This window comes from Saccostrea cucullata, unplaced genomic scaffold (genome assembly GCF_032062105.1).
Source record: "Saccostrea cucullata isolate Sc308-1 unplaced genomic scaffold, CSIRO_AGI_Scuc_v1 ctg301, whole genome shotgun sequence".
Classification (NCBI taxonomy): domain Eukaryota; kingdom Metazoa; phylum Mollusca; class Bivalvia; order Ostreida; family Ostreidae; genus Saccostrea; species Saccostrea cuccullata.
The window spans coordinates 28,180-40,243 of record NW_026923980.1 but is presented as its reverse complement, the minus strand read 5'-3'; the positions used below and the strand labels follow the sequence as shown (position 1 = coordinate 40,243).

Sequence of the window (12,064 nt, the reverse complement as noted above, 5' to 3'; positions counted from 1 at the left end):
AAAGTATTATCCAAAAGTTTGTCATAGATGCTTTGATTCAAGTTTCAACTAAAAGCTAGTAAAAAATACCCTAAGCACTGAACTCACACAGTGATAGCCCTCTATAATGACCATGATGACCAAGTGAAATACTTGGCAGTCTATGCAACACTCTCTGAAAGTTCCAGGAAATTGAAGTCAGGGGAATAGAATGGACACTAAACCGTGGTTTGCAATGATGGGGTTTGGGAGCAGTTATATTAGCCAGCTGGGCACCCATATATACTGTATGTCTACGTCATACATTGGCGTTTTCAAAATTGGCGCAATCACCTGGTATTGAGTTGTTGGTGTGTATTCATGAATTAGTGCTATACACTTCCTCAGAGTATATTGTATTAAAATTTAAATGATTTCTTAAATTAGCAGTATTCATTAATTTGCACATTCATGTCCATGCAAAAGCATCCAAAATATGAAGCCCTTCTTTTGAAGTACACAAGTTATACAGTATTTATGTTTTGCTATTGAAAATTCCAAAATGCATAAAATAGGTGCACAATGGCATATGTAAAAAATTTGTGCATCGTTTTAAATTTATTCAGTTGTATAACAGAGAATGGATTTTCCAATGGTAGCAAGGACACCAAAAAGCGGACCATCCCTTCACAAAGAGCATATCAATCTATGGGAGATGGGTATCCCTAACATCAGGTCCAGTCCAAAGACTATTTCTACCTATGTAGCTATTAATAGCTGCGTAGGTATTTAAACCTACCAAAAGTTGCAGTTTTTACCTACCTTCTGCTTTACTTGCACTTTGTGGCCCAACACAGAAACGACGCAACAAGGTGAGCACAAAATTTCTTAATCAATCACACTAATGATGGATAGGACAAAAATTTGGCCAAAAAAATGATTACTTCGTATATTTGCAATTTTGCATAAAAATTAATGTAAAATTGCCGATACACGAAGTGATCATTTTTTAGACAAAATTTTGTCGTATTCATCATTAGTGTGACTGAAAAAAAAAATATGGTATTCACCATGTTGCACCGTTCAGTTTTTTGGGCACAAATTGCAGATAATACAGAAAGTAGGTAAAAATAGCTCTGTAGGTAGAAATAGTTTTTGAACTGGAACTGAACATTATGAAAAGAATGACATGCTGTGCTATGGAAAACCCCAAACGTTTCCTGCTCTAATGCATTTCATCGTCGATTTAGTTGACAATTTCATTTAATGTACAGTAGTACACTGTAAATAACACTTTAAGCCAAGTGCCCAAGATTAACAATTGATGTGTTTAATTCAGCAGATGTTTCAATGATCACTTCCAAATCACCAAATCCAGCAAATGTAAAATCATGAATTTTTTTAATGAGTAATTTCACACAGGTATCAAAATTAATTCCTCACACTTAAGTTAGTGCATGCCCTTCAACTGGCACTTTGATTGAAGTAAAATACAGGAATCAACCAAACACAATCAAGCATTATATATTTTTCTTTAATGAATTATGTACAATGAACAACTATTTACACAACATACAATCAATCCCTGGTAAATGATTTGGAGAAAATTTAATGAGATTTGTTTTTGAAAGTTACTTTCAACCCTTTTGCTTTACAAACTTCTGAAATTAAGTCTTTCATGTATGTAATTTCCCGTGTTAATTGACTGACTTTATCATTAAGTTCTTTGTTTTTCTCGGCGAGTTTTTCCTCTTCCTTTTTGAGAACGTCTGCCTCCTCCCTCTTTTTGTTGCGGTATCGAATTGCTGCGTTTTTGTTCTGATCTCGCTTCCTGTCTTTTCGATCTTCGGTGGTAGAACTGTACGGCCCAGATCGCCTTTTCTTTGTCTTTTGTTTCCCACTAGACCGCGATTTCGGTTTATAATCCTCGTCATCACTCTGTAGCGGGGAGTAATCTGGGTCATTGCCGTCACTCTGGCTACTCGGTGAGGAAGGTTCCGATCCTGATAACAAACTGTCTATTTCTTCAGCAGAGAGAGGAGAGCTGATAAGGCTGTCAACACTTCCGACATCAAGCAGGTCAGACTGCGTGGAGGACGTAGTGTTCAGACTCGTGTCTCCATAACCCGAGTCAAACGAGATTTCTGATGGAACCTCAGTCGTGTCACTGCTGGAACTCGCAGCAACAGACTGAAGTGACGCTAAGTGAACACTTTCATCCAGTAAATCAAGATGAGACAACTCTTGCTTAACCACAGGTGTTTGATTCACTCTAACTGGTGGAGATTGTTTAATTGTAATTGGCTGTGTGAGCAAATCGTGTAAAACACTGTGGTTTACGTTTGTGTCTTTTATCACAATGATTGGCTCGCTAGCTTTCGCGACCTCTTGCGTCGTCGGAGTGTTCTGGCCTGCTCCCATGACCTCAAGGAACTGCTCGAGACTTCCTGCCTCCATCCAGTCCAGATCCAACGGATCTACAATGGAAAAACATGTAACTTTAAATATACAATTCTAAGATAACGTGTAAAACAGCAAGGCAAGCTCATTAACATATTAATAAATGTGTTGTATGGAGGACCATGCTTACCATCTTGACTCAGAAGGAGAAGTTCGTCCAGCACTTCCTTGCCGGCTTGGTCGATGACCAGTTTGGGAGCCGGGTCATTACCAGGGAAATACTTTCCCACATTGTCCTCATACTCCGGCAAGATGCTGGACGAATCCACTTCGTCCAGCATCGCCAAATCCTCGAACAATGGGAACTGCTCCATCTCTAGAACTTCCATATCCATCGTTAGTGGTTAAAAATTTACTCAATAGGGGGGTTTCTTGTGAAAATTGTGAAGTAGTGGCCAAGGCCTCGATGAGATGCGGGTAAAGCCTGTTAAAGATGAAAAACATTTTATTATTTTTTCATCAATATCATCGAGAGGATTTCTTCATAAATTTATACGAGATCAACGTTACATTTAACTGCAAACATATAATAGTTCAATATTTGAATGAGTCTCAAGTTCTTATTGTCAACAAAGCAACTTTACTTCTACATATAGCCATCTTGGTCCAACTGCCAAGCATTTCCGGACACGCAGTACAATATGGCGCCATTTTGAACAATACTACAGTAGACGTAAGCACACAATAAACAGAGTTTTTTTCTTATAAAAAGTATATACTCACGCCATGATTATATATTAAAGTTGTCTTTGTGCTAAGCCTAAGCTTTCGCACGCCTGAAGGTCACACCATTTATCAAGCAGCCATCGTTAATCGCTCGCGAACGAGTGCGGATAAATACAGATACGTGCTTTCTGTCTTGTTCTCAACATAACGAATGATCACAACGTGCGCTGGTGCCCGTAGTAGCCTAAATCACCAAGGTCATGTTACTGAGCGATAGAAGTATAACTCTCTTTTTGAAAAAAAATAAATACAGATGATTTAAGATAACTGGTAGATCTTTCACAATATATATATATTTTTATTGTTTTTAAGGAAAAAAGAAGAAATGACGATTGATAGATATAAGGACTATTTTCTATGCACAAGGATATCCCAGTAAACAGACACACATAGTTGCATCAGAAAATTTGGAGATTTGCCAATTTCATAAGGCGCACTTGTTTCATAAGCCGAGTCAAGCCGGTTAATATTCCGGAACCGGGCAAGTCACTTGTTTCAAATACATTTTTAGCCGCCGGGCGGTTAGCCCGGATAAAAATTTCGATGAAAAGCAATATGGCGGATAACGGAGGTAGAAATGTTCTTGATGGTGAAACATTCGTTTTTTATCATTTGTCGTAGTCTCGGTGTCAATAAACATACACTACTGAGATAATAAGAGACTTTTACAACATATTTGTTTATATTTGCACGACAAAAATTTTTTTTTTTTTCAATTTTAAAGCTGCTTTCCAGTTCTGTGGGTAACGAGACCCTATATGTACATTGAATGGAACTAGTAAATATTAAAACGAAATATAACCACTAAATCGTTGTTCTCGTGCGTTCAGATAATTTTGATAATTTTTTTTTTACAGCAACAGCACCAATACCAGCCAATCCGGCTTATTTTTCACTCGTTTCAGCGACACTAACCGGGTTCATAATTTCTTTTGGTAATTTCTTTTGGTTTTCATGATTTTCATTGGTTAGGAGAAACACACCTCCCTACGTCAATTTCCTAATTTAGATCAGGAAACTCATGTTCCAGTATTTGACATGTTCATTGACGATTTAACTTTTTTGTTCTATTTTAAAATAGTCTAATTTTAAAAGTGCATTGTGTAAGTGTATTAGTCTCATTCCAAACATTTTTAAAAAGGTTTCAATATCAAGTCAATGGCGATTGTTGGCAAATATATAAAAAAGAGGCCCATGGGCCACATCACTCACCTGAGCACTTTTGCAATTAACTATTAATTAATGGGGATCTTGTGAATTAGGGATACATGATTTGAACATACTTAAAATGGGGATACTTCAATGTTTCTCTGTCTACTGATGGCTTTAATTTATTTTTAAAAAATTATATTCCTAATAGTCTTTTTCAATGTCGACCCTACCTCACTGGCGGATTTAAGGGGGGCGTGGGGGGCGCACGCCCCCCCCTAAAATTTTCAATGAATGATGTGACTAATATTTAGTATGCCATATTTTGGTACAAAACTAACCAAACCACTGTTATTCTGCCTGGTTTTACTCTTAAAATATACAAAAATCCAGGAGCTTCCGGGGGCTGCGCCCCCTGGGCCCCCGGCCACCATTTAAAGTATGATATGACTAGTATTAAACACGTCGTACTTTGGTTCATCACTAACCAATACCACTATTAGTAAGAAATAAGTAAGTACATTGTTTTTTATAGTGGAATGTATTACACTACAATGAGAACTGAAAAACATTCAATACAATTATTATTCAAACATCCGGACCTATATGCCAATTTTAACAAAAATAATTGAAAAATATGCACTATTATTGTGCCTGGTTTTACTCTAAAATACACGAAAACCCAGGAGCTTCGCCCCCTGGGCCCTCACCAGGGCTTCACCCTCACTGGGGGCCTTAGGGCGGCCCCCAGACCCCTTGCCTCAACAAAGTTATCCACGCCCCCCCTAACCACAAATCCTGTATCCGCCCCTGTACCTTGAATCTACACTAATTGGGGATGCTTCTGTACTAATATGACTAATCATGGTTTCTCTGTTCTCAAAAAAAAAAAAAAAATGAAAATGATCTTTCTTATATTGATCTCACATTGCAGGCACGGATCTAGAATTTTATTTTTAAAAAAGTGGGTGCCTGGGTGGGGTTCCAAATTTATTAAACCCCCAGAACCAAAGTTTGGGGGTATGCAGGAATTTTCTTGTCAGACTGTTTTGCACTTTTTTCCAGGCTAAAACTTTTTTAAATCTAGGGAAAAACACTTGAAGCTCAAACTTCTACAGAGATTCCTACTGATCCGCCAGTAGTACATACTGTAATTTTGGAGCAATACATTTTCAAGGTCACTGCCCCAAAAAGTATTTTTTAAAAATCTAGCAGGGGCGTAGCAACCGGGGGGGGGGGGGCCGGGCTTTTTTCACCAACCTTACTTATACTATAGGAAACGTTAACGATGTTCGATCCTGATATTTAAAGTCTTAAAAATTTTTTGCCAAGTATATTTTTAGTTTCTTCATACATAGCTTAATTAAAATTCAAATAAAAAATGGGAGTCAATTCGCTTCTTTTTGCGCTACAGTACATTTAATATGACCCTTTTGCACTGAAATTTGTGTCTTAATTAAATATCAGATTTTTGACGTTTTCCCTCCAATATTTTTATCCAATTAAAGCATGAAACAAAATGAACTCTAAGTTTATTTTAAAAAAGACACTTAAAAATTGTGACTAAGAAAAAGTTTCAAATTGCTTCGCATAATCAATTATTTGACTTTTCTGCACTAATAAAAAGTGATTTTTCTAGCATTGAAAATTATTTTAAAGTCTCAAACTTTTTCTGATTTTAATTAAGCAAATAGGTCAAAATTATATTGAATACATAGAAAAGGACATCAAAAGTGGGGGTATATGATGTAAATTTTTAGATATTACTAAAAAAGTGTCAATTTTACGTTAAAATTGGCTCAATTTTTCCCCGGATTTTCAGAATATATTAACTATATTTGTTGATAGAATGCATAAGAAATAATTTAATAGATATTTCAGAACCAGCATAACACATTTCACTGCAAAATACAGCTTTGTGCGCAACCAGGTTGGAAAAATAGGAATTCAAAATTAAGAGTACTGTTATAGTTCAAAATGGAAAAACTGATCATTTTTGTCTAAAAAAAACCTTCCGCCACAAAATATAGTCCCTAGCTTAATTCTACTTGAATGGAATTTAATCGCGGTTTTTTCATTGAATATATAGTTAAATTTGCACTGTAGAATTCAGAATTAATGTTAGAACTTAAAAATGAAGCAGAATTTTATAAATAAAAGACCTGACCAAAATACGCTAAAAATCTCAGGATCGAACGTCCTTAATTGAAAGCCTGGTTGCCTCCCCCCCCCCCCCCCCCCCCACCACACACACACACTTTTAGTGATGTACCGAAAATGTAGTATTAGAATTGGTACTGAAAGTTGAAAGTAGTTGACACTGAGAAAAAGTTTACCTCAACCCCCCCCCCCCCCCCCCCCCCCCCCCGCCTCCCACGAAATAGGATTTTCGACTTTGGGTGACTTTGGATGACTTTGGGTAACTTTTTTCCTTTTTTTTCACTTTCAAAAACGATGCTAAGTGCCTGTTTAGGACATATCTTTGTTATGGATATCCACTGGAAGCTCATTCTTGGTACTGACCAATCGTTGTGCCTGACCCTGACCCTAGAGATTTATTACCTATGGGTGTTTTCCAGTGGCGGATCCAGAAGGGGGGTTATAGGGGTTGCAACAAACCCCCCCCTTGGATTTGCCAAAAAAGAAAGAAAAAGAAGAAAGTCCCAAATTTTTGTTGTGTTTTACAATAGAAAATATTCAGTGAAAGGCTAATGTTGTAATGTATAAAGAAATTCGATTACGAATACAATATAAAACCCCAGTCCCGTTACAAAATAGGATTTTCGGGTTCGGAGATATAGTTTCCTTTCTTTTTCAAAAACTTTTCAGATAATCCATACAAGTATTTTTTCCCAGGTAAATCAACCTCCCACTTTTAAAAACCATACTCCACTCAGTATCCTTTTGAGTTATTTACCTACATATATGTGTAAAATGTACATTATAATAGCTTTTCCCCTTCACCCCCGCCCCCCCCCCCTTTGAAAAATTTCTAGCTACGCACCTGTGTTGTGACCTTGACCCAGCATAATTCCAGCAAATTCAAGGTCACTAATACAAAAAGGGTAAAATTCATAATCGGTATAGATAAACATGACATGTCCGTATTTCTTTGCAAGATTTCTAAAGAGCAGAGGATTTATGCTTATAAACAAGATCTTCTTGGCAATTTCAAGGTCATATTGACAAAATAAGAATGAGCAAAAATTGCAGCAGGGTGGGGGATTATTTTCTTTTTTTTTTAATTTTCTGAACTTGCTCCTCAACCTTGAAATTTCCAAAGAGGGATGTAAATCCCTGTTTCATACCCCCACCCCTTATGAAAGATCGGCACTTTTGCTTTTACACTCAGTCTGAATTATGTAGACAAAAATAAAAGCTCATTATTTACATTTGCAAACACTCCGGAGTTAGTTTTTCTTTTCTCTTCAATGTGTGGTCTCTGTTAAGGTTGAATAAATTATACATAACGCATGTGCACAATTTTTTTTCATATTCATAACTGAATATATTGTTTTGAAGTGTTTGAATTGAGAGACAGCACCCTTAATGTTTATAAGGCAGAGTCAAAATACAAGGCCACAATTTTGTATGACCTTTCTAGGTTATTTATTAGAGCATTGTAAATCTTGCGTCTCTTGTTTATTATATGCACTAATCCTTGTAAAAGCTTAGTATTGGTAAAGAACACTCATATTAAGTCAGTTTCCTTCTGCAGACAGAATTTCTGAATTAAAGGACACAATTAAAAACTTGCCAGGTTGATAAATTATAATCATTTTATAATAAAGTCACATTTTTATTCACTATACACAAGATAAAAGTCAACATGAAAAAGTTTTCATTAAAACCTTAAGATGCACAATGCAGTGTTATGTTTGGCTTATTGCTTGCATGAACGTTCAATACACAAAGTTCTCCAGTGTTTGCCAAACCTCCATGAAACAAATGTCATTATATATAGTTCCAGATATCACATTTCTCTTAAATTGGACCAGTTCCTGGAAATCAATAGCTAAGGTCACATCAGCTAAGGTCACATCTATGTACAAATGTAGTTCATGGTGGATGAGGAGAAGAATAATCATCACATGATCTTGACAATGAATGGTTCAATGAAGAGAATGGAATATTCCGGTCATCCTGAGCACCCCCGACACCCACAATGGACACACTCCACAATCTTACCCTAAAAAGGAAAGAAGCATCATTTACAATATCTTCCAAATGACAAAGTCCTGATACAACTTTTAAGACTAACTTAAAATGAATCTATATTTAGTTGATCAATGAATTTTAATTGGTGTTAAGTCTTTTGCTATATTCTGTGATTTTTAATGAAATGTCACACTTACTGCCTCTAGTTTAGACTTGGGAACACGACAGATACAGTTGGCTCCGAAATTTGTGTCCCTCGTTTGTATACATCTCAGACAGCATAGATTTTCATAGCCCTGCTTTTTCCACTTCGCAATCAAATTCTTGTCTGCAATATTCTCTTTCAGGCAATATTCATATAACTCTGTATCAAAACAAAACAAAATAAATGGATAGAAACAAGACTGTAATAATACATGTATTTGTAGGATAATTGTCTAATTAGAATGTTTAACTTTCTTGATACATGAAATATCCATCATCTTTTTTAACATTTAAAAAAAAAAATAAACACAAAATACTTGAACATCAAAGTTCACAAAGGAATTCATTCTCTCAGTCTCAATTAACTCTTTCTCAGTTTTGGTAAAATCAGAAAATAGATAAAAATGTGAGCTATAAGGCGTACGTCTACTGATGGCCTTCCTTCTGTAAAATAAATCGTAAATGTATCTAGACTTCTGGTGGTGGAGTCGGAATATTGGCCACAGTCCCTCAACTTTTCTCTTCCCTTCATGTGGATCAGTCTCAGCTGAAATGAATAACAGTATGTTAATATTTCATAAAAATAAACATATTTTCATAGCCTTTACAGAATGATTTCTATTTTATTGTACAGTATAAATATATACAAAATGGGGTTAGACTTTACTAGTCCCCAGATTTGCAAGCTTACTACACAGTTTGACTGATTAGGATAATAAACACGGGTGATAACTTGTACTAAGTCATGAGTGCATGTAATCTGAACAATCAAGAGAGTTCAAAACGTAAGGTGGCATGTAAATTTGAAGCTAGAAAAAAACGTTGAGAAAGTTAGTTGAATTTTTGTCTTTACTTGGATTACTAGTATATTTTAGGTTTAAATACTTACAAAACCCCAGAAAGGCTTGTTATAATTAATTTGGAAGTTATTTTCAGTGTAAATCCCTTAAAATATTCTTCAAAATCGTTTCGGAGCGATTCTGTAATTTTTTGCTACATTTCAAGTATATGGGAGGTATTCTAACTATGGTTAGGGCTTGTGCTTGTCCTTGATTATGTATCTCACTTCACAAAAATTTGCCCAAAACAGCAGTAACCTTTTGAAGGAATATAAAGAAAAACTTTTAATAAAGTCACCATGGCAATATTATTCAGAGACTAATAATGGCATTATAAGAGAGATTCTTGAACAGTAGTATTAGTAACCTTTTGACGGAATATAAAGAAAAACTTTTAATAAAGTCACCATGGCAATATTATTCAGTGACTAATAATTATAAGAGAGATTCTTGTAGCCTTTTGTATGAAATGTTTTGTTTAAATATGACCAAAACTGATGAATGGGTAGTATTTTGTAAGTTAAAACACAAACATTTGGTCCAATGTCCCTTTTTCTTAATGTTCTATTTTTCTAGATATTGCATTTTTCACCCAGTTTACTCCTTTGTTTACTTCTCCACATGCCCCAGTGCTAAAAATAGCACCAAATGACATTTCATAAAAACGGGAAGTAACTCTTAGACTAAGATGGGGATAAACACATGTACATTTTATCAGAAAGTTAATAAAGTTAAAACTTACAAAACAAAGCATGGGAAATTGATTAAATACAGGGAAATATGAAATTTTGAAAGAGTAATTTTTTTTCTGGCACAGAAACTTGAATCGCATGCATGACAATTATCATTCTCATACTCGTAATTGTTTTATTTTAAAAAAAAAACGTCTAATCATGTAGTGAACATGTTGAAGTTCTCCAGAATTATTTACATCATGCCATGTGTACAGGATAATTAACCCTCAAAATAATGATCATCACTGATCAGCTGATTGACTAGATCCCCATTGTCATGCTTCACAGAATAGTAGCCGATTAACGACAGTGGTTGTTTTAGCACGGCCCGGCTCTGAGCCTCTCTCTTGAGGTGCATGGCAGTTGTAGTATAAACACAATTATAAACTTCTCAAGTGATTAAAAAGTAGTGTTAGGACTGAAATATAATAGAATTTAATAATGGCGGCTGTTGATTTTAACCATGGCGTGCCACCATGGTGAAACCCCTAGTGGAGAACTCTGCTTATGGCGACACTTTGTTAAATCACCTTAGTACCAGTAAAGTCATTCCACAGAATGTTCAACACAATATTTTACAGTTCAAACTCTAGAATAAAACACTGACCACTCAATCAGGTGGCCAATTTTGTGGGTGACCAAATGGTTTGGTACCTGTAGAAAACATTTAATTTGAACCTTGAGAAAACCTTTTTTTAACATAAAGTGTACTTTCTTTATTACTTTAAATGTTGGATTGGTAAATTTTCAGATAACGGTTGTTTTACTGATATATTTGATGATAAAAACTCTTACCCATTGTTGTTTATGTAAAACAAGATCATAGATGGTTTGTAAACATGTATATAAAATCTCTATAAACAGAAAAATAAATAAAACTGTATATTACCCTCTCTCATTTTAGCATCAAGCTCGTCGATTGTGGGTTCAATGAGTTCCCATCCCTCAGGCGGGGGTTTTCTGCTTCTTTTTACTTTGGGCATTTTTCTCTAATCCCAAAACGTAAAATGAGACGAACAGACAGACAGGACTGTTTGGAAATCCTCGAGGTTTATACTCTTTTCACAGAAGACTCCCGAAACTATGACTCAAGGGAGAAATTATTATTTTTCCCAAAAGACACTCAGAATACAGTGGCATTTGAGTGGACGTGAAATATAAAGATTTCTAGTCGTTTCGGCCTGTTTTAATTTCGGCCCGAAGTATTTTCGGTGCCTAGTAGTTTCGGCCTGAAGTTGTTTCGGTCTTAGTCGTTTCGGCCTCAGGTAATAACTTAGTAATACATTTTCTAACGTGTATTTTTCCTATCAGAATGTATAATAATGTATCCGAAGCCATCAAAATAGTTAAGTGTATTTCACAGTATTTCCCTGATTTTTTTTTTTTTTTAATTATTATTCATCAAAAATTTTATATATTTAAAATCAGGAGCAGCAGCACTACATAAAATAAAGAAAGTCAACCACATGTATATATATATTAGAACATTTTTAATTTTATTTTATATATTTTATTGGCACAAACACAATTATAGCAGTGTTTTCCCTAAGAACCGGCTACCGGCCAAATTGAACGCTTCAATTGACAAAAATGCCGCCTTGAAATAAAAATTTGTTGTAAGATCGACAGAGATTCTGTTCATAAACCTAAACCCCTATAGCTAGCCTGTTACAACTGATCTCTAACCCTTTACTTTGAAATTAAGGGAAAACATATAGGTACATTAATTTGAAAATGTAGTTGACATGAGTCACATGCCATGCATTGTCATCTCAATCACAGTATAATTTTTGTCACTGTCCAGCACAATTATTTACATCAACATGGCTCAAGAAT

General features: G+C 35.4%; 2 protein-coding genes across 2 annotated transcripts; both read right to left on the bottom strand.

Moving 5' to 3' along the window:
• Positions 1–1,563: 1,563 nt before the first annotated feature.
• LOC134265385 (uncharacterized) lies at positions 1,564–3,315 on the bottom strand. The gene is made up of 3 exons (XM_062747597.1): positions 3,142–3,315; positions 2,549–2,842; positions 1,564–2,435 (listed from the first exon to the last, which is right to left on the bottom strand). The coding sequence occupies exons 2-3, from the start codon at positions 2,751–2,753 to the stop codon at positions 1,567–1,569; spliced, it is 1,074 nt and encodes a 357-aa protein (XP_062603581.1). The 5' UTR covers positions 2,754–2,842; positions 3,142–3,315; the 3' UTR covers positions 1,564–1,566.
• Positions 3,316–8,058: 4,743 nt separating this feature from the next.
• LOC134265380 (protein BUD31 homolog) lies at positions 8,059–11,274 on the bottom strand. Its single transcript, XM_062747593.1, has 4 exons — positions 11,118–11,274; positions 9,080–9,202; positions 8,649–8,815; positions 8,059–8,482 (listed from the first exon to the last, which is right to left on the bottom strand). The coding sequence occupies exons 1-4, from the start codon at positions 11,209–11,211 to the stop codon at positions 8,432–8,434; spliced, it is 435 nt and encodes a 144-aa protein (XP_062603577.1). The 5' UTR covers positions 11,212–11,274; the 3' UTR covers positions 8,059–8,431.
• Between the last annotated feature and the right edge of the window lie 790 nt (positions 11,275–12,064).

Bases quoted from the DNA above. Each gene is read 5' to 3' on its own strand.
- LOC134265385 (XM_062747597.1), bottom strand. From the start codon at position 2,753: ATGGATATGGAAGTTCTAGAGATGGAGCAGTTCCCATTGTTCGAGGAT. The intron at 2,436-2,548 runs GTAAGCATGGTC...TTTCCATTGTAG, and splicing joins TCTCCTTCTGAGTCAAGATG to ATCCGTTGGATCTGGACTGG.
- LOC134265380 (XM_062747593.1), bottom strand. From the start codon at position 11,211: ATGCCCAAAGTAAAAAGAAGCAGAAAACCCCCGCCTGAGGGATGGGAA. The intron at 9,203-11,117 runs GTAATATACAGT...TATTCATTTCAG, and splicing joins TGATGCTAAAATGAGAGAGG to CTGAGACTGATCCACATGAA. The intron at 8,816-9,079 runs GTACGCCTTATA...GTTTTGATACAG, and splicing joins AAGGAAGGCCATCAGTAGAC to AGTTATATGAATATTGCCTG.